Source organism: Muscardinus avellanarius, assembly GCF_963383645.1.
Source record: "Muscardinus avellanarius genome assembly, chromosome: 10".
In the NCBI taxonomy this organism is placed as follows: Eukaryota; Metazoa; Chordata; class Mammalia; order Rodentia; family Gliridae; genus Muscardinus; species Muscardinus avellanarius.
This window is the reverse complement of record NC_137796.1, coordinates 103,320,106-103,342,516: the sequence shown is the minus strand read 5'-3', so window position 1 is coordinate 103,342,516 and position 22,411 is coordinate 103,320,106. Positions and strand designations below refer to the sequence as shown.

The 22,411-nt window shown below is 48.3% G+C and overlaps 1 protein-coding gene across 1 annotated transcript; it reads right to left on the bottom strand.

The window, feature by feature from the left end:
- Positions 1–281: 281 nt before the first annotated feature.
- On the bottom strand, positions 282–21,190 carry RSL24D1 (ribosomal L24 domain containing 1; the record flags this gene model as incomplete). Its single annotated transcript, XM_080703946.1, is given in 5 exon segments — positions 282–519; positions 17,977–18,117; positions 20,508–20,570; positions 20,704–21,082; positions 21,085–21,190. Coding segments are annotated over 5 exon segments (927 nt in total).
- Positions 21,191–22,411: the final 1,221 nt, after the last annotated feature.

Here is a 22,411-nt window from a genome sequence, read left to right as displayed (position 1 = left end):
GTGCCGAAAGCCATATTGGACTTATGGGACCTGACTTGGACTTGTGCTTATTGGACTCTCCATCGCTCTGTCTGCAGCTGCTTCCGAGCCCCGGCTCCATCCTCTCTCTGCGCGCCCGCCCGCCCCGCTGGTGCCGGGGCCGAGGAGGTCCTGGCCCCGCTCAGGCGGGCACATGGTGATCTTCTGCAAAAGCTGAAAGAAGATACGCGGTGCCGCTGGGACGGGCCCGCGCCGCCCCACACCGCGCCCTACACCCATGCCTTCTCCGCGCCCGGCACTGCTTAGACCCGCCTGCTGGTGCCGCCGTGTGCAGCTTGTGTGACCCGCCAGGCAGCCTGGGCCCCTGTGCCAGCTGCCTCTTCCATCTGGGCAGCCGCCACTCTGCTGAACAGCCCCTGGCCCGCCAAGTCCAGCCCGCACTCCAGCTGGTTCCTCCACTCAGACTCGTGCCCTTCACCCTGTGCCTGCCCACCCCCGCTGCCTGGGCCCGGCCATGCAGTAAGCAGCCACATGAAATCACTGGGGGGGGGCCGTCAGCTTTGGCCCGCCATCTTTGCCCCCACGTGCAATCACTGGGGGGCCGCCATCTTGGACACGTGGAATAACTGGGGGGCCGCCATCTTGGCCCCACCATCCTTAACCCCTCCCACCTCATGGCCTCATTGGAGGCCTCGGTATCTTTAACCCCTCCCACCTCATGGCCTCACTGGAGGCCTCACCATCTTTAACCCCTCCGACCCCATGGCCTCACTAGAGGCCTTGCCATCTTTAATCCCTCCCACTTTCCGCTCCTAACCAATCCTAGGAGTAGGCGGCCATTTTTTAAAAAACTTTTCACAGCCATTTTAGGCCAAATCTCCACAGCAGCCTCTCTCAGCGGTAAACTTCCTCTTAAGGGAGTGAGTGGGTTCCGGCTTGTTTAGCCTAACTCAGGGGATTCTGACTGACTGCTCTGGAACCCAGTACCGGTATCCTCCAGTTCTCTCCGATCGGCGGGGCTGATTGAGGGGTGTAAAAAGAGAAAAGAGACGTCTTCTCTCTGACATACCCGATCTGTTCCAGACTGGGGCAGGGCCTTGGGACGCTGGGGACCTGCCTTTGTTCTTGCCCACTTACAACTCATGGGGGGAAGTCAGCCATCAAAGGTTGAGATTGACTCTCTGTCTCCGCTGGGCCATGTGTTGGCTAATTTCCAGACTTTGGGGTTCTCCGGGGAACTGTCCCCTGAGAGGTTCGTGTCTCTCTGCACTAAGGTCTGGCTAACATATGATTTAACAAATAATATTCGATGGCCTGAAATGGGCACGCTAGATCCTAGGATGTTGATGGCTCTCAGTGAATTTTGCACGCGGTTGGCAAAATGGTGTGACCTCACGTATATTCAACCCTTCTGGCGACTGCATTTTCTGTTTTCTCCCTCTACCGGCACTACTGCCTGAGGCATGCTGGCTGGGGAGTCCCGCCAGCCACAGCCACCATCTTGGACACCACGTGGCAACTCACAGGTGGCACCTGGTGGCCCTTCTGGGTCACAGGCTTATAATTCTGCGGACCCACAGCCGCCATCTTGCGATGAAACGTGGGTGCTGGGGTCTGACCCAGCTGGGTTACAAGCCCCATCTCCCTCTCTCCTGGCCCCACTTCGTGAGGTGGCTGGTGCAGAAGGGGTGGTCTGGGTCCATGTCCCTTTTTCCCTTCCTGGCCTCACTCAACTGGAAAAGAGACTGGGGTCCTTTTCTACCAATCCTTCTGGTTTTATCAAGGAATTCCAACATATTGTGCAGGCATATGATTTAACTTGGCGAGATTTGCATGTCATTCTAACCTCTTCTCTAACTCCAGACGAACGTGATCGGATCCTGAAAGCAGCCAGGGAAAGAGTCGATCAGGCTCATTTAACAGATCCGGGGCTTCCTATTGGCACAGCTGCAGTTCCATCCAAGGAGCCCCACTGGAATTATAATGTAAAGGAGGGGATAGAAATAAGAAACTATGATACAATGTCTTCTTTATGGTATGCGAGATGCCTCCCATAAGGCAGTTAATTATGATAAGCTTAGGGAAATCACCCAGGGTCCAAATGAAAACCCAGTGGTTTTTCTTAATCGGTTACGAGAGGCTCTTACATGCTATACCCGTCTAGATCCATCCTCTGAGGCAGGCTCGATCATATTGGCCACCCATTTCATTGGGCAAGCGGCTCCTGACATACGAAAAAAATTAAAGAAAGCTGAGGATGGCCCGCAGACCCCTGTCCAAGATTTGATGAATATGGCATTTAAGGTCTTTAATTCCAGAGAAGAACAGGCAGAAGTGGCGTGTACCCTCCATCTTTGTCAGATGGCGGACCAACAGTCCCAAGCCCTGGTAGCAGCCCTGAGGCCAGAGGAGGAAGGGCAGCCCTCCAGGTGGCGAGCGCCACCCAGGGGAGGACGGCAGTAAAGACAGCCACCTCCAGGAGCCTGTTTCAGGTGTGGAGTAAATGGCCATTGGAAAGCGAGTGCCCTTTAAAAAGCGGTGGACCTCAGGTATCTCACTACAGGGGGTCTACCCTTCTGGACAAGGACTCGCTGCTGGCCCTATTTGGTCTGACCAAGGACTGACAGTTCCTGGAATCCCTCGTCCTCCTTCCTCCATCTTCCTTGCTGGCCCAGGGTAACTCTACAGGTACAGGGTAAGCCAGTTTCCTCTTTGGTAGCCTGCTCAATCTTTCAGGCCTTAGTTTCCTTCCCAAATCTCAGTCCAGGGTGATGAAGACAAGCTCTCCTGCCTCTACCCACGGCTTAGGCCATATCTAAAAGGGCTTCATTACAACAGCTCCAGGACAAATTCTCTTGCACGGAGTTAGGACCCACTAAACTCTGTTTCTCTTGACATAACTCTCTTTGATGTTTATATTTTAGCAGGTCCACTTGTTTACATACTATGGTGCTCTCCCTCTTCGGATGCCAAATTGACATAAGTATTAAAACCTCTAAAATTGGTAACTGATGCTCCTAATGTAGTAACAGGTGTTTGTTTGACCAGACAAATCCATACCCACTCAATGCCGAAAAAAGTGGTGTGGGGTCCTCTCCGGGAGGTGCTGCTATTAATGACTCTGGTCTAATGAAAAACTGCTAAAGGGGCAGCACAAGTCTTCCTCGGGGAAGTGCTATTTGTATTAATAGATCTAGTGACAATCTGCCTTCTATCTAAAAGGGCTCCTGCCCAGCCTGGGTTCCACTCTCACGATTTTCTTTTTCTTAAATAGCACCTTGCCTGTTAGTCTCCTCAAAACAAACCACGTCACCGAGCTCTCCAGGGTAACTTCCAACTCTCGCTGCGACCACACCCACCTGCCCCCTTCCGGCGGCTCAGATTCCAATTTCTCCCAACCTGGGGCCCCTGACTGACGACGCCCCTTCAAAGCAGGAAGTCGCTAGAAGAGCCAATCATCGCCTCTCCTCCCCCCTTAGTTAAAAAGGTTGGAGTGAAAGGTTCGAGCCCCTGCCCGCAGGGGGCGGGGCTGGAAGCTAGGAGGCGGAGCCCAGTGATTCCGAGAGGGGACCACGCCTCTCGATCAGAGAGAAGCGAGTTCAGAGAGAAGCCCGATAGAGAGACAGAGAGACGGGCTTTTGCCCACCAGCCCCCGCGAGCCCACAGGGGCTGGCGGCCAACTCCCCACGAATAAAGGCATCCATATCACCTATAATGGATTTCCACGTGTATCTGTGTGCCACTGGGACCTGCAATATCTTTGAAGTTCCATCCCCAGATCTGAAAAAAAAAATTGGGCTGGGGATGCAGCTCAGAGGTAGAATGCCCCTATGTTCAATCCTCAGTACCGAAAAGAAAGAAAAAGAAAGAAAGAAAGAAAGAAAGAAAGAAAGAAAGAAAGAAGAGATTTAAAAAGGGGGAAAACAAGTTAAAGAGGCAGTTCTAGAAAGTAGTGGAGCTGGGATTTGAACCCAGGTCTGCGCGGTGTCCTGGTTAAGCCTGGTGGGCAGCAGGCAGCAGTGCCATGTAGCGAGAAGGGGGAGTGGGACAGTTTCTCTGAACAGCACAGAGCCCCAGGAAGAGGGCTCTGCGTGGGCCTGGGCATCTACACGGAGTGCCCGGGTGCGGGGACGGCCAGCCTCAGCTCTTGTGGGGGCCCCAGCGGGCTCAGGCAACTGCCAGTCCTCCTCTTCGTTGATTTCCAGGTCTGCTTCCTGCTGACTGTGCATCTTGGCACATTGAGTGGGAACAATGCCCTCTGAGGCCTGCAATGTAGATCAGCAAACTCTTTGTTCCTGAGGTCCATGGCAGAGACAAGGCTTGTTTTTTCTGAGGGAGATTCTGGCTTCAGGCCCCAAGACTCGAGGTGGGGAAGCCTACTGTATGGTATGCATCTGTAAAGTGGGGTTCTCAGAGCACCCCCTGCACAGGCTGGTCCAGGGTAACATGTAGGACTCGCATTGAGCAGTCACTCAGAGTGTTTGTTGATTAAAGAGCCTCAAACCAGGCGTGGTGGCCCACGCTTGTCATCCCAGCATTCGGAGGCTGAAACAGGAGGATCGTGGTTCTCGGACAGCCTCAGCTACTTAGTGAGGCCCTTTGCAACTCAGTGAGATCCTGTTTCAAAATAAAGAATTAAAAATAGGGCTGGGGAAGCCGCACACACTTGTAATCCCAGCATTTGGGAGGCTGAGACAGGAGGATCGCGGTTCTCAGACAGCCTCAGCTACTTGGTGAGGCCTCCACAACTCAATGAGACTCTGTTTCAAAATAAAGAATAAAAAATTGGGCAGGGGGTGTAGCTCGGAGGTCAAATGCCTCTGGGTTTCATCTCCAGTATTGTAAAAAAAAATAGAAATAATATCAGGTTGGAGGCATAGTTTGGAGGTAGAATGCCTCTGGGTTCAGTCTCTAGTACCAGTTTTTTTCTGAGCTGCAAAAGTCTCACTGAATTGCAAAGGGTCTCACTCAGTAATAGTTGAGGCTGTCTGCAAACTGCGATCTTCCCGTCTCAGCCTCCCAAATGCTGGGATTACAAGCGTGAACCACCACACCTGGCTCTCTAGTACCAAAATTAAAAAAAAAATTACTTTGATGCTAAAGCCATACAGTTTCCTTAATATTATTTTTATCTATCTATTGATATTTGGGCCATTGAGACCTTATTTTCACATAAAAGCACATACAAGAATGTTCATGACAGCATTATTCATAACAGCCAAAAAAAAATAAAAACTAGGCATAGCCCAAATGTCTATCCTTTGATGAATGGATACACAAAACGTGAAGGCTTCAGGTTTGAAGCCAGCCTCAACAATTTAGCACCGTTTCCAAATAAAAACTAAAGCTAGAGCTGGGCGTGGTGGCGCACACTTGTAATCCCCGCACTTGGGAGGCTGAGACAGGAGGATCGCACGGGTTCGAAGCCAGCCTCAGCTGCTTAGTGAGGCTCTCAGCAACTTAGCGAGACCCTGTTTCCAAATAAAATAGAAAAATGGGTCTGGGAGTATAGCCCGGAGGTAGAAAGCCTCTGGGTTCCATCCCCAATACCACCAAAAATAAATAAATAAATAAATAAATAAATAAATAAAGCTGGGCGTGGTGGTACACGTTTGTAATCCCAGCATTTGGGGGCCTGAGACAGGAGGATAGTAGTTTGAGGATACTCTCAGCTACTTAATAAGGCCCTTTGCAATTCAGTGAGACCCTATTTCAAAATAAAGAAGAAAAATTAGGGCTGGGGGTGTAGATGAGAGGTAGCATGCCCCTGGGTTTCATTCCCAATACCACTAAAATAAAATAAAATAAAATAAAAATAAAATAAAATAGGGGTGGGGGTTGGACGTGGTGGCAGACACCTATAGTCTCAGTACTTCGTAAGCAGAGACAGGAGGACCACAGGTTTGTAGCAGGCCTTAGTAACCTCATGAGGTCCTCTTCAATTTAGTGAGACTCTATTTCAAAATAAAAGAAGAAAGCCAGGCGTGGTGGTGCATGTTTATAATTTCAGTACTTGGGAGGCTGAGACAGGAGGATCATAGGTTCAAGGACAGCCTCAGAAAGTAGACTCTCATCAACCTAATGAGACCTTGTTTCAAAATAAAAAACAAAATAGGGCTGAGGGTGTGTCTTGGAAGTAAAATGTCTCTGGGCTTAGCCAGGCTTGGTTGCGCATGCTTGTAATCCCAATACTTGGGAGGCTGAGACAGAGGATCACAGGTTCGCAGCCAGCCTCAGCTACTTAGTGAGGCCCTCCACAGTTTAGTAAGACTCTGTTTTAAAATAAAGAATAAAAAGTAGGGCTGGAGCTATAGTTCAGAGGTAGAATGTCCCTGGGTTTAATTCCCAGTACCCCCCCCCCCACACACACACAGAATTCTCAGTACCAAAAATAAAATAAATAAATAAAGCTGGGTGTGGTGGCTCATACTTGTAATCTCAGCACTTGGGAGGCTGAGACAGGAGGATCCCACAGGTTCAAAGCCAGCCTCAGCTACTTAGTGAAGCTCTCAGCAACTTAGTGAGATCCTGTTTCCAAATAAAATATAAAATAAATTGGGGGTATAACCCAGAGGTAGAAGGCCCCTGGGTTCCATCTCCAGTACCACACACACAAAAAAATATCTTAAAGTAGAATGAAAGAGCTGGGAGTGGTGGCGCACGCTTGTAATCCTTGCGCTTGGGAGGCTGAGACAGGAGGATCGTGCAGGTTCGAAGCCAGCCACGCTGGCTTAAGAGACCGTTTCCAAATAAAAATATAAAAAATAGGTCTGGGAGTGTAACCCTGAGGTAGAAGGGCTTCCAGGAACTCCAGTACCACCAAAAAAACAAATAAATAAAAGTAAACCATGCGTAGTTGGTAACGGTCTGCAGTGCAAAGGCGACCCTGGCTGGTGCTGTCCTGCCTGGTAGCACCAGCAACCTCCCCCTGCCTGCCCGGGGCCCTCTCTGTCACAAGTAGGCCAATGTCTCCACAGAATTTAATTTCACAGATCAGTGAATCTTCCAAAAATTTGGGTGAGGGACAAAGCAAATTTTCCATTTTGCCAAATTAAAGCAAAACCAGACCCCAAACCTCCAGCTACTTCCAACATCATTTCATAAAAGAAACAACATCTAAACCCAATAACATCTTTTCCAAAGCAGGCGGGCCTTTCCTCTGGGCACAATTAGCATAAGGGACAAATTTGCTTCCCTTTTCCCCAGTTCACCCTGAAACCTGCTGTGACCCTGAAGAGAAGCCCAGCCTGGTGAGCATGCCTGTAATCCCAGTGCTTGGGAGGCTGAGATGGGAGGATCACAGGTTCAAGGACAGCCTCGGAAACTTAGCGAGATGTCAGTAACTTGGTGAGACCCTGTTTTAAAATAAAAATTAGAGAATAGGGCTGGTAGAATTCCCCTAGGTTCAATACTGGACACCTTCCCCCCTACACACACAAATACCCTGGGGAGGGGATGGGAGGCTTGGAGGATTGGTCCCTTGCACAATCTTCTAGGTAATGAGAAACAGGGTTGGATACTGCTCTGGTTATAATGTGGAGGACATTATTATTATTATTATTATTATTATTATTATTAATTATTATACCAGGGGCATCTACCCCAAGGCCAGTCCTATTTTACTTTTATCTATTTATTTATTTATTTGTTTGTTTTTGTGGTACTGGGGGTGGAACCCGGGGGATTTTCTACCTTCGGGCTGTACTCCCGGACCTATTTTATATTTTATTTGAAACAGGGTCTCACTAAGTTGCTGAGAGCCTCACTAAGTATCCGAGGCTGGCTTTTAACCTCTGCAATCCTCCTGTCTCAGCCTCCCAAGTGCTGGGATTACAAGCGTGCGCCACCATGTCTGGCCTGTTTTATTTATTTATTTATTTATTTATTTATTTATTTATTTTTGTGGGTCTGAGGATGGAACCCAGGGGCATTCAACCTCTGAGCTACATCCCTGCCCTATTCTTTTTAAATTATTTCTTTTGAAACAGGGCCTAAGTAGCCGAGGCTTATTTTTATTTTGAAACAACGTCTTGCTAGGTTGACGAGTCTCACTACTTGCTGAGGCTGTCCTTGAACCTGCGATCCCCCCTCTCAGCCTCCCAAGTACTGAGATGACAGGCGCGCACCACCAGACCGGCTTGTTTTTCTTATTCTTCATTTCTTCTTGGCACAGCCTGTCAATGCTAGGCGAGTGCCCGTCCACTGAGCGACCCCTCCAGCCTCCCCGTGCAGGGCTTCGAGGCCATCAGCCGCTCCAGGGTTCGGGCAAGCGTCCTCCCACCTGGGGACTCAGGGATGCACCTTCCTTTCCCAATCCCCCTTCTCTCCAATCCTAGCTGCGGGGTAGGGGGGAGGGAGGGGAGCTGCCAACTCAGGGAGGGCTCTCTCCACCATGGGAGCTCTCCATGTGGGACAGGAGGAAGAAATGCTTTTTAGCCGAGTGGAAAATAACAGACGGGCCCAGGGGTCTTTCTGGTTATGCTCAGCTGACATTCAGGTCCCTTGAGATGGCGGCGGAGCGGAGCCAGCCCTGCCATCCTGTCAGCTGACGGTGCCCTGTGCCCTGAGGCCCAGGCACGGACTTCTCCTCTGCTCCCTCCCTCCCGTTCTCCTCCCTCTGGAAGCTCACCTTGCAAGAGGGTCTGATTTTTGAGATAACGCATTCCTAAACCAAATAAGAGCCTCTGTGGCTCTTGAAACTTGGGAGCAGATTGCTGGGGGTGATGAGAATGTTCTGGGGTGGGATCCGGAGAGAAACACACCAAGTGCTGTGCGCCTGCGGCTTCCTATCGCCCCGAACCTCATTAGGATGGAAATACTCACAATGCACCAATAAGAATCTTTTTGTGCCGGGCGTGGTGACGCGCTTGTCATCCCCGCGCATGGGAGGCGGAGACAGGAGGATGGCGCAGGTTCGAAGCCAGCCGTGCTGGCTTAAGAGACCCTGTTTCCAAATAAAAATATAAAATAGGTCTGGGAGTGTAGCCCAGAGGTAGAAGGGCTTCCAAGAATCCCAGTACCACCACACACACACACACACACACACACTATATATATATATATATATATATATATATATATATATATTATAAGCGTGCGCCACCACACCCAGCTAGATTATTTTCTTTCTTAAAAAATAGACTTTAAAAAAAAATATATATATATATATATATTGTGTGTGTGTGTGTGGTACTGAGGATAGAACCCAGGGGCCTTCTACCTCCAGGCTACATCTCCAGACCTTTTTTTTTTTAACTTGGAAACAGGGTCTCACTAAGTTACTGAAAGCCTCACTAAGCTGCTGAGGCTGGTTTCAAACCTGTCTCAGCCTCACAAATACTGGGATTTGCAAGAGTGTGCCACTACACCTGGCAAAAGTCTGGTTTTTTTTTTCTCCAGTACTGGGGATGGAACCCAGGGTATTCTACCTCTGAGCTACACCCCCTGCCATATTTTTTATTCTTTATTTTGAAACAGGGTCTCACTGAGTTGCAAAGGGCCTCACTAAGTAGCTGAGGCTGTCTGCAAACCACAATCCTCTAGTCTCAACCTCCTGAATGCTAGGATTACAAGCGTGCGCCACCACACCTGGCTTAAAAGTCTATTTTTTTAAGAAAGAAAATAATCTAGCTGGGTGTGGTGGCGCACGCTTGTATTCCTAGCTTTTTTTTTTTTTTTTTTTTTTTTTGCAGGTCTGGGGATGGAACCCAGGGGCATTCTACCTCCAAGCTACACCCCCTGCCCTATTTTATATTCTTTATTTTGAAACAGGGTCTCACGAAGTTGTGAAGGGCCTCACTGAGTAGCTGAGGCTGTCCATGAACCTCGATCCTCCCAAATGCTGGGATTACAAGCGTGCGCCACCACGCCTGGCCCAAGCTTGGTGGCACATGTCTGTAATTCTCTTAAGAGGCTGAGACAGGAGGATTGCAGATTCAAAGCCAGCTTTGGGAATTTAGGGAGGTTGTCAGCAACCCAAATAGACCTTGTTTCCAAATAAGAAATAAAATTGTGCTGGGTTTGTAGCTTGAGGTAGAATGCCTCTGTGTTCAATCCCAAATACCAAAAAAAAAAAAGTATGTGAGGTGATAGATATGTTAATTATTTTGATTTAATCATCCCAAAATGTATTCACATGTAAAGCAGAACACAGTACCTCATAAATATTTAAAACTCTTCTTTCTCAATTAAAATTAACACAACCCCCTCTGCAGAATTGTTTTAATTTGCTTCTCTGCAGTGTCTAAACAGATTGCGCCCTGGGCTCCCTTTTTTGGCAGAGTCTTAAAGGAGGTTAAACATTAGAATATCAGAGATTAGCCAGGCATAGTGGCGCACGCTTGTAATCCCAGCACCTGGGAGGCTGAGACAGGAGGATCACAGGTTTGTAGTCAGCCTCAGCTACTTAGTGAGGCCCTCCACAACTCAGTGAGACCCTGTTTCAAAATAAAGAATAAGAAATAGGGAAGGGGGTGTAGCTGGGAGGCAGAATGTCCCTGGGTTCCATCCCCAGTACCGCAAAAAAAAAAAAAAAAAAAAAAAAAAGAATATCAGAGATTAAAGAGATCTATCTGGTCTACTAGGATTGGAAAATGATACCTTGAAGCTACACAGGAATTGAGGAAGTGGGGGTCTGCCCTTCTCCTATGGAGGTCCTGGAGAGGGAGTGTGTTGCCCACGTCTCTCTATTCATAGCAGTGGTCTCTCTCAGGCAGAGGCTGCCGACTGGCTGTCCGAGTTTCAAATGCAGCTACCAGACGCAGTTTATTTTGGCCATACTGTGTTTAATGTTCTAAAAATGAATTGCTAGCATCTGAAAACCAGGCCAATTCCGGGAAAAATCCAGATTTCCTGTTTCTTTCAACAAGCAGAAGGCTTTGGGGCTCTGGGCCCGTGTTCCCACGTGGCAATGATGGGAGTCCACGGGGGCAAGTGTTCTCAGCTCACCGCAGTCCCCGCCACTCCCTGATGCCTCCCGCTGTCTTGTTTTTCTTTTTCTTTTTCTTTTTTTTTTGGTGGTACTGGGGTTCCTGGAAGCCCTTCTACCTCCGGGCTACACTCCCAGACCTATTTTTTACATTTTCATTTTGGAAACAGGGTCTCCTAAGCCAGCGCGTGCGGCTGGCTTCGAACCTGCGCGATCCTCCTGTCTCTGCCTCCCAAGCGCGGGGATTACAAGCGTGCGCCACCACGCCCGGCATCGCTGTCTTGTTTTTCTAAGTCTGTTTAGCACGACACCGCCTGCCGTGCTGGGAGGCAGGAGGATGGCCTCGTGGCCCTAGCTCTGCGCTGGAGAACTGCATGTATCTGATCTTCGTTCTTAGAGGAGTGATGCCTTATGTACACCTGGGACTCTACCTCTTCTCCTCTGTTTGACCTACATCATGGCTCCAAGATACCTGGGCAGCTCTGACTGTAGAATTGGCCTCTCTGCACTTTGTTGCCTTTACAAAATGTTCCCATTTTATTATTTTTTATTTTTATTTTTTGCTACTGGGGGTGGAACCCAGAGGCTTTTCTACCTCTGGGCTACACTCCCAGACCTATTTTATACTGTATTTGGAAACAGGGTCTCACTAGTTGCTGAGAGCCTCACTAAGTAGCTGAGGCTGGCTTCGAACCTGTGCGATCCTCCTGTCTCAGCCTCCCAAGCGTGGGGATTACAAGCGTGCGCCACCACGCCCAGCCCCAAAATGTTTCCATTTTATAGATGGAGAAACTGGAGGAGAAACAAGTACAGGGACGTGCCCAAAAAGAAACCCACCTGAAGGCCAGGTATTAGGTCCCCGTGGATGAGGGCTGACGCGGTCTATCCATACCACGAAATACTATCCAGCCTTAGGAGGGGATGAGGTTCTGATACACACTCTGACAGGAATGAAACTTGAAAACACTGTGTTCAACACAATAAGCCAGACCCCAAAGGACACATACTATAACTCCATTTATCTAAGGCACCCAGAACAGACCGATTCCTAGAGCCAGAAAATAGAATAGAGCTGTCTGCCACAGGGTACACCTGTACCTCCAGTACTGGAGGGTGAGACAGGAAGGCCAGAGCTTTGAGGCCAGCATCAGAAATTTGGTGAGGCCCCGGGCAACTTGGTCAAGACCCTGTTTCAAAATAAAAAGTAAAAAGGGCTCGGGGAAAGCCAGGCGTGATGGCGCACGCTTGTAATCCCCGCGTTTGGGAGGCTGAGACAGGAGGATCGCGCAGGTTTGAAGCCAGCCTCAGCTACGTAGTGAGGCTCTCAGCAACTTAGTGAGACCCTGTTTCCAAATAAAATATAGCCGGGCGTGGTGGCGCACGCTTGTAATCCCCGCGCTTGGGAGGCGGAGACAGGAGGATCGCGCAAGGAAGCCAGCCGCGCTGGCGTAAGAGACCCTGTTTCAAAAATATAAAATAGGTCTGGGAGCGTAGCCCGGAGGTAGAAGGGCTTCCAGGAACCCCAGTACCACCAAAAAAAAAAAAAAAAAAAAAAAAAAAATATATATATATATATATATATATATATATATATATATATATATATATATGTCTGGGAGTATAGCCCGGAGGTAGAAAGCCTCTGGGTTCCACCCCCAGTCCACACACACACACACACACACACACACACAAAATAAAAATAAAAATAAAAGGGCTCGGGGTGTAGCTCAGAGGTAGAATGCCCCTGGGTTCAGTCTCCGATACCAAAAAGTAAAGTAGATTAGGGCTTTCCACAGGCTGGAGAGAGAGGGGGGACAGGGAGCGAGTTCATGGGCTTGGAGTTCCATGGGTTTGGGGTGGGGAACATTTTTGGAGATAGTGGGGCTGGTTGTATAACATTGCAAATGTAATTAATGTCACCTACTTGTGCACCTAGACAGGGTTACAGTGGAGCTGGCTCAGTGGTAGAGCACTAGCCTAGCATGTGCGAGGCCCTCGGTTCCATCCCTAGCACTGCAGAAACAGAAAACCAGCCGGGCGTGGTGGCGCACGCTTGTCATCCCAGCATTCGAGAGGCTGAGACTGGAGGATCGCGGTTCACGGACAGCCTCAGCTACCTTGTGAGGCCCTCCGCAACTCAGTGAGACCCGGTTTCAAAAATAAAGAATGAAAAATAGGGCAGAGGTTGTAGCTCGGAGGTCGAATGCCCCTGGGTTCCATCCCCAGACCCGCAAAACAAAACACCTGTAAAAATGGAATATTTTATGCATGTGTGTGTGTGTGTGTTGTGTGTGTTCTACAATAAAAGAAACAGAAGTCGTAGAAGACATTGTCACCTAGACTAGTCAGGGCCTCAGGAAGCTCGTGTTCTATTACTGCACAGCTCTGTCAGCACTGGTACTTTTTATTTTTTTGGTATTAGGGGCTTTTCTACCTCTGGGCTACACTCCCAGACCTATTTTATACTTTATTTGGAAACAGGGTCTCACTAAGTTGCCGAGAGCCTCACTCAGTAGCTGAGGCTGGCTTCGAACCTGCACGATCCTCCTGTCTCAGCCTCCCAAGCGCTGGGATTACAAGTGTGCGCCACCACGCCCGGCTCCCAGCACTGGTACTAAGTATGGGAAAGAGAGCCGGGTGTGGTGGCACATACCTGTAATCCCAGGACTCGGGAGGCTGAGACAGAAGGATTATAGGTTTGAGGACAGCCTCAGCAACTTAGCATGACTCTTAGTAACTTAGTGAGACCCTGTATCAAAACAATGTGTGTGTGTGTGTGTGTGTGTGTGTGTGTGTGTGTGTGTGTGGTACAGAGGTTGAACCCAAAGGCATTCTACCTCTGAGCTACAGCCCCAGCCCGATTGTTATTATTTTTTTGTTTCAAAACAAGGTCTCTCTAGGTTGCTGGGGCTTTGAATCTGCATTCCTCTTGTCTCAGCCTCCCAAGTACTGGAATTACAGGGGTGAGCCACTATGCCTAGCTCTGTTTCAAAATTAAAAAAAAAAAAAAAAAAAAAAAAGCCGGGCGTGGTGGCGCAGGCTTGTAAATCCTGTGCTTGGGAGGTGGAGACAGGAGGATCACGCAGGTTTGAAGCCAGCCACACTGGCTTAAGAGACCTTGTTTCCAAATAAAAAGTATAAAAAAAAATAGGTCTGGGAGTATAGCCCGGAGGTAGAAGGGTTTCCAGGAACCCCAGTACCACACACACACACAAAAATAATAATAATAGTAATAATAAGCCAGGTGTGATGGTGCACGCTTGTAATCCCAGCATTTGGGAGGCTGAGACAGGAGGATCGTGGTTTGTGGCCAGCCTCAGCTACTCAGTGAGGCCCTCTACAACTTAGTGAGACCCTGTTTCAAAAATAAAGAATAAAAAATAGGGCTGGGGGGTGTGTGTGGCTTGGAGGTAGAATGCCCCTGGGTTCTGTCCCAGTACCGCAAAAAAAAAAAGAAAAAATAATAATAATGATAAGGGCTGGGGGGTATAGCTCAAAGGTAGAATGACTCCTCAATACACACACACACAAAAAAAAAAAAGAAAGAAAAAGAAAGAAAGAAAGAAAAAGAAAAGGAAAAAGGGAAAGGGGGTCCAGGGAAGAGAAGTCCCTGTTGTCATCGAGGACTCCAGTGAGGAGGCTTTAATCCAGGTGTTGGGAAGGCGAGACAGGAAAATTGCAGGTGTGAGGCCAGCACATGGTAATTTAGAGACTGTTTCAAAATACAAAACAAAAGCCAGATGTGGCTCACGCTTGTAATCCCAGTACTCCGGAGGCTGAGACAGGAGGATCGCAGTTTGAGGTCAGCCTCAGGTACTTAGTGAGACCCTCCGCAACTTAGTGAGACCCTGTTTCAAAATAAAATATAAAAATAGGGCAGGGGGTGTATCTCGGAGGTAGAATGCTCCTGGGTTCCATCCCCAGACCTGAAAAAAAAAAAAAAAAAAAAGGAAAAGAAATAAAATTGGGCTGGGGGTATAACTTGGAGGTAAAATGCCTGTGGTGTCAATCTCCAGTACCAAAAAAACAAATCCAAAACAAAAAAGACTGGGGGGGGGGGTGTTTCAGAGAAAGAATGCCCCTGGGTTCAATTCTCGGTGCTACACAAATAAAATAAATAAAGCAAATAATAGTCTTTTGTATTCAGAGTTGCACAAACACCCCTTAATCAACTTTATAATATTTTCATCATCCCCCAAAGAAACCCTGTGTCCATGATCAGTCAGTCCCATTTTCCCCTGGCACTGCTGTCGTAAGGATTTGCCTATACTGGGCACTTTTTATTTATTTATTTATTTATTTATTTATTTATTTATTTTTGTGTGTGTGGTACTGGGGGTGGAACCCGGAGGCTTTCTACCTCTGGGCAGTGCTTCCAGACCTTTTTTATATTTTATTTGGAAACAGGGTCTCACTAAATTGCTGAGATCCTCACTAAGTAGCTGAAGCTGGCTTCGAATCTGCGCGATCCTCCTGTCTCAGCCTCCCAAGTGGGAGTGTTACAAGTGTGCGCCGCCACGCCGAGTTTAGGACTTACTATTTTTTACTCATTAACTCCCAAAGGCTAACTGAATATGAAGAAGAATGGCCTTTGTTTTTGCCTCACAAATGTTCTCAAAGTTATTCCAATATTTAGGACCGTGAGGAAAACCACCCATCCTATGGCGAGGGTCTCCTGGAAGCGAGCACTGGGGCACCAGGGAGCAGCGACCACCCTGATTCTTCACATTGGCTGAAAATCCCTTGAAGGTTGCAAGCCTGGGTTGTACCAAGCCCTACTCCTATTCTGGGCAGGGTTTTTTTTGGGGGGGGGTACCAGGGATGGAACCCAGGGTTACACCCCCAGCCCTATTTTTTAGCCTTTATTTATTTATTTTATTTTTTTTCCACCAGGTCTGGGGATGGAACCCAGGGGCATTCGACCTCCGAGCTACACCCCCTGCCCTATTTTTTATTCTTTATTTTGAAACAGGATCTCACTAAGTTGCAGAGGGCCTCACTAAGTAGTAGCTGAGGCAGTCCGCGAACTGCGATCCTCCGGTCTCAGCCTCTCGAATGCTGGGATTACAAGCGTGCGCCACCACGCCCGGCTTAGCCTTTATTTTGAAACAAGGTCTCACTGAGTTGCAAAGACCCTCACTGAGTAGTCAAGGCTGTCTGTGTGATCCTCCTGTCTCTGCCTCCCAAGCGCGGGGATTACAAGCCTGCGCCACCACGCCCGGCTCTGGGCACTGTTTTAAATGAAGGTATGATGTGTGGTCCTCCTGATGCCTGCTTTCATCTCACAGAACGTTTTCCTGGCGTATCCATGTTGTAGCCTGAGCCAGTACTTCATTCTTCTGTTGTGGCCCCATGACTCACCCACTGCACGAAGAGACCGCGTTTGATTTCTACACTTCTCAGCTGGTAGATACTGGATTAATTCCACTAGGGACTACCAACAGAGAGTCAAGAGTACGGCAAAGAACGCTGCTAAGGCCGGGCATGCTGGCGCGCCCTTGTAATCCTGTCTGGGCCTTAGTTTTCGCACAGGCACTATGCAGAAGGATGCCTTAGTCAGGACACCGGTACTTACTAAGCTTTTCTATTTTATTATGTCCACATTGGTGATCTTTTTTTTTTTTTTCTTTTAGTACTGGGGATGTCCTACACCCTGAGTCCTATTTTTTTTAATTTTTAATTTTGAAACAAGGTCTCACTGAGTTGCAAAGACCCTCACGAAGTAGCTGAGGCTGCCTGCGTGATCCTCCGGTCTCAGCCTCCCGAATGCTGGGATGACAAGCGTGCGGGGCCCGGCAACACATTGGTGATCTTGCTAATTTAGTTGGCAGCCTTCCGAAAGAGGTACCACCGCCTGTATTTCACCAAGGAGGAAACTGAGGCTCCGAGAGGAGAGGGGACGGGGCCAGGGCTGTGGGGCTGGTAGGAGGCAGGGCTGGTTCTTACCACTCGTCCAACCCCAGGGTCTTCCTCATGTCAATCTGAAGTTTCAGCCCAAATCTGCCTCTCCCCCCCACCCCGCTACTTTTTTTCCTTTCTTCCTTTTTTTTTTTTTTTTTTTTAATACTGGGGATTAAACTGATGGGCATTCTACCTCTCAGCTACACCCCCAGCCTGTTTTTATTGTGTGTGTGTGTGTGTGTGTGTGTGTGTGTGTGTGTGCGCGTGTTTCTGGGAATGGAATCCAGGGCCATTCTACCTCTGAGCCACACCCCCCAGCCCTATTTTTTAGTCTTTATTTTGAAACAGGGTCTCACTGAGTTGCAGAGGGCCTCACTAAGCAGCCAAGGCTGGCCGCGAACCTGCGATCCTCCTGTCTTACCCTCCCAAATACTGGGATTACAAGCGTGTGCTACCAACGCCGCCACCATCCCCCGCCCCCAGCCTGTTTTTTGTTTGTTTTGAAACAAGTTCTCCCTAGGTTGCTGAGAGTCTTACAACACTGCTGAGGCTGGCCTTGAACTTATGATCCTCCTGCCTCAGTCTCCCAAGTACGGAGATTATAGGTATGTGTCACCACACCCTTCCTTCCTTCCTTCCTTCCTTCCTTCCTTCCTTCTTTCCTTCCTTCTTTCCTTCCTTCTTTCCTTCCTTCCTTCCTTCCTTTCTTTGTTACTGGGGATTGAACCCAGGGAAGTTGAACCACAGAGCAACACCCCCAGCCCTTTTTATTTTCAAACAGGTTCTCACTAAATTGCTGAGGTGGCCTCGAACCTGTGATCCTCCTGTCTCAGCCTCCCAAGTGTTGGGATTATAGGTGTGCACCGCCATGGACTTCTTTTTGCCTTTTCCTCCATTCACATGCCACAGGAAGGAGCAAGTGCCTTCAGGAGGGGATTAAAGGACTCAGATGGTGAAATCGTCCACAGCTTATTCAGTCAGAGAAAAGATACATCACCTGGGAGATGCAGCTCGGCTCGCTCCGGGCTCGGAGATCTCTTAACCAACTCGTGGCCTGGTCTTTGGTTTAGCCCAGCTCTCTAACTATCTGGAAAGCCGTGAAAGGGCCAACCTTGCCCTTTCTTCTTGAGGATTTCTGTGTAGTTCCCTGGAGTGACATTGGGTGTCACCTTTGAGTTGTCTGAAGCCGGTTTCCCAGCCGTGGGCAGCGGGCATCCTTTTCCTGGAGAGCCAGGATCCAGCTGGGAGGTTTATTGGTCACCAGCGCTCCAGCCCTCAGCTCCGCCAGAATCATCTGCTTCTTATTTGCCCTAGAGAAGAGGGCGCTCAGTAGCTGGCTAAGCCTTGAGTTTGAAGACAGGCTCCAAGACCCGGAACTTTGCAAATGACTTGTCTTCTGTAGAAAGGAGGATGTTGCCAAGGCGGTAGGAGAGGTGAGGCGAAGCCTTGCAGCACCAAGACCTTCTCCCAGAATTCCCTCTGCTCTGCCCACACACCTGTGTCCACTGTAACAGTGTGAGATGTCGACATGGGTTCTTGTTCTTAGCTAGTTTAGAAAAAATAGCCAGAACTATACTGCTGCAAGCTTAAGTAAAAAAAAAGTTGTTTTGGGGGGGCGGTACTGGGGATGGAACCCAGGGACATTCTACTTTTGAGCTACACCCCCAGCCCTATTTTTTATTCTTTATTTTGAAACAGGGTCTCACTGAGTTCCAGAGAGCCTCACTAAGTAGCTGAGGCTGTCTGTGAACCATGATCCTCCTGTCTCAGCCTCCCGAGTGCTGGGATTACAAGCGTGCGCCACCACGCCCCGCCTAGTCAATTTTTATTGTTACAAAGGTAGGAAGAAGGGACAGACCATCAAAGCACTGCATCGGAGAGAGAGACGCAGTGGAGTGCCTTGAAGGTAAGTCACTGAAATTTTTGGATACTGAACAGTTTTTATAAGGATTCATCATCTCCTTCCTCCCATCCTGCTTGGCCGACAGTCTTATCACCTCCCCCTGACCTAATGCAGGTGCAGGCCACCAGTGACCCCGTGGTGTCAGCCTTTCTTGTTAGATTTACAACCAAGACGTGTTACTTGGTTATCAAGGTCAGGGGTTACATGGTGTGTACTTACTTCAGAGAAGGCCTGCACCATCTTCCCGCGTCCTTGGGGGGTTTTCAGCCTTTTTCTCTATCTGCAAGAAATTATTTATTATGTTGGAAACTTGTCTTTAAAGTATGGACACCTTGGGCTATAACTCTTTTGTGTACTTGGTAATTAGTACAGGTTCTCTTAACAAACTAAACTACGGTGAGAATTTACTGTTTCTTTTAACATTCCATGTTTAGCTAGGCTAACAGCTAACGTTTATTTTATTTATTTATTTATTTATTTATTTATTTATTTATTGGTGGTACTGGGGGTGGAACCCAGGGGCTTTCTACCTCCGGGCTATACTCCCAGACCTATTTTATATTTTATTTGGAAACAGGGTCTCACTGAGTTGCTGAGAGGCTCACTAAGTAGCGGAGGCTGGCTTCGAACCCGTTCTATCTCCGAGCTACATCCTCAGCTCTATTGTTTTTTTATTCTTAATTTTGAGACAGGGTCTTACTGAGTTGTAAAGACCCTCACTAAGTAGCTAAGGCTATCTGAGAATCACGATCCTCCTGTCTCAGCCTCCCAAATGCTGGGATTACAAGCGTGCCCCTCCATGCCTGTCTTCACAGCTGGTTTAAAGGTTTGGTGTGTATTCTTCTCTCTCAGTTTTCTTCTATGTATATATTAACATACATAATGATATTTCTTTCTTTCTTTTTTTTTTTTTTTTTGCGGTACTGGGAACAAAATCCAGGGGCATTCTGCCTCTGAGCTACACCCTCAACCCTATTTTGTATTCTTTATTTTGAAACAGGGTCTCATTGAGTTGCATAGGGCCTCACTAAATAGCTGAGGCTGGCCACAAACCTGCAATCCTCCTGTCTCAACCTCCCAAGTACTAGGATTATAAAGTGTGCCACCAGTCATTTTTATTTACTTATTCGTTTATTTTTTGGTACTGGGGATTGAACCCAGGGGTATTCTGCCTCTGAGCTACACCCCCAGCCCTATTTCATTTTTCTTTTTTTTTAAATTTAGAAATAATTTTATTTTATGTACAACAATAGGCAGAGGTTCTAGTCATAAATTAGGCGCTTTTCCTTTTTTTTAAATTGCACAGCACATTTCCAAAGGCAGTGGGGTTCTCTGCTTGTAGGTCACTGCGGGGTAAGGGGGAGAAGCTCGCTTTGCCAGGTTCCCAAGTTAGAGCTGCGTACTCTCCGAAGCAGAGGTGATCGTCCCACTCCCGGCAACGACTAGTCAGCTCTCCCAACCACCACACGACCCATCAGAGACATGCCTGGTCAAGACTGGCCAGGATAAGGAGGCTTCACTCTATGGGCCATTATGCTTTTTTTAAAGAAACTAATAAACCAAACAGAAAATAATGAAATAAAATAAAGGCATTAAGAGGGTCCAGTAAAACTGTCAGCTCCTTGTTATAATCACCTTCTACAGCATTAATAAAGGGAACATCTTATTACAGAAAAATTTATTTTTTTATGACTATGAATTTCTGTAATTACTTATTACAAAAATGCTGCCTATGCCGTGACCCAGATAGCATGAGCATCTTCTCCACGCTCCTTCTGCAGAGTTTTCAAGATTTACATAAGCACGTCTGTAGTGAAGATGTAACCCTGGGAGGCCACCTGATGCCCACAGGCCGACGCTCTGCAGACAGCAACGTGGGGAGCGTTTAATCGCTTTTCAGTTCAGTGGCTCTACGTCGCAATCAGTAACTGAGAACGTCCAGGTGTTCACGGGAGGCGGGTGTGCACCAGGATGGCAGACAGGGAGCTCTAACGCCTCCTCCTCCATGTCCACGTCCTGCTGTAACTGCTGGACCATTTTCTCCTCCAGCTGCTTTCCTTTGCCCGCAAGAGGAGCTCGGATCAGATGAATATTCTGCTTGACTTCCTTGATGTCCTGGGCTTTCTGTAACTCTTTATTTTTCTTCAATCTGTTCATGATGAACTTGGCTTGGCGCTTCTGTTTGATCTCCTCCACTCTCTTCATGGCATCGATCGTCTTGTTCCACAGCTCTCGCTGGTATTTGACAGGTTCATTTCTGCGTTTCTCAAATTCAAATGAGTTATCCACCGTAAGCTCTTTACCAGCCGCCTTCCGGAACGCCTTCGTCCACCTGACCTTGCGAGGGTTCCGCTTCTTTTTAAAGTTTTTGTGCATTTGGATTTACAGAATCTGAACACCTTGCAGTCGTTGCTGATGAACATCATGCCGTGGCCGGGGTAGATGGGCCCCGAACAGAAATAACACTTCTCAATACGCATGTCGGCGGCCCAGGACCTTCCCCGCCGCACGCCGAGCTGGGAGGAAGTCCCTATTTCATTTTTCATTTGTTCTTCCAGAGAGTGACAACAGAAAGTTGCCCAATACTGCTGTTTGGGAAGCCTTCCCTGGAGAGGCCCCTTGGAGGCATGCTTAATCACATTCCACATTCCCTTCCCTATGGGAGTCCTACTCACAAGGCCTGGTGGCGCAGGCTTGTAATCCCAGCACTCGGGAGGCTGAGACAGGAGGATCGCGGTTCGCGGACAGCCTCAGCTACTTAGTGAGGCCCTTTGCGACTCAGTGAGACCCAGTTTCAAAATAAAGAATAAGCCGGGCGTGGTGGCGCACGCTTGTAATCCCCGCGCTTGGGAGGCGGAGACAGGAGGATCGCGCTGGTTTGGAGCCAGCCTCGCTGGCTTAAGAGACTCTGTTTCCACATAAAAATGTTAAAAAATAGGTCTGGGAGTGTAGCCCGTGGGAGTGTATCCCGGAGGTAGAAGGGCTTCCAGGAACCCCAGTACCACCAAAAAAAAAAAAAAAAAAAAAAACCAAAATAAAGAATAAAAAATAGGGCAGAGGGTGTAGCTCGGAGGTAGAATGCCCCTGGGTTCCATCCCCAGTCTCCAGTCTCTCTCTCTCTCTCTCTCTCTCTCTCTCTCTCTCTCTCTCTCTCTCTCTCTCTCTCTCTCTCTCTCACACACACACACACACACATAAAAAAAGAAAAAAGAAAAAAGAAAAAAAGAAAAGAAAACCAGCCTGCCTGCGATGACTCAGCCAGGCCAGGCCTATCCGAGAAGTTCCCACAATAGCTCTGCCCCAGGCTCTCAGCCATTCCAAGGCTGGGCCAGAAGTTGCCATCCAGCTGTTAATCTCGCCTCTCCCCCGTCTGTCTGGATGCTACTTCTATGAATAACACCAGGACCTTCACGTGATCTTATCTTTCTTTTTTCTTTTTTTAGTGGTACTGGGGTTCCTGGAAACCCTTCTACCTCCGGGCTACACTCCCAGACCTATTTTATATTTTTATTTGGAAACAGGGTCTCTTCACCCAGAGAGGCTGGCTTCGAACCTGCACGATCCTCCTGTCTCCACCTCCCAAGCGCGGGGATTACAAGTGTGCGCCATCACGCCCGGCTGATCTTATCTGTTATAATACTAGTTTCTTACTTGACAGATAATAATTGCACATCTTTTTTTTTTTTTCAGTACTGGGGATG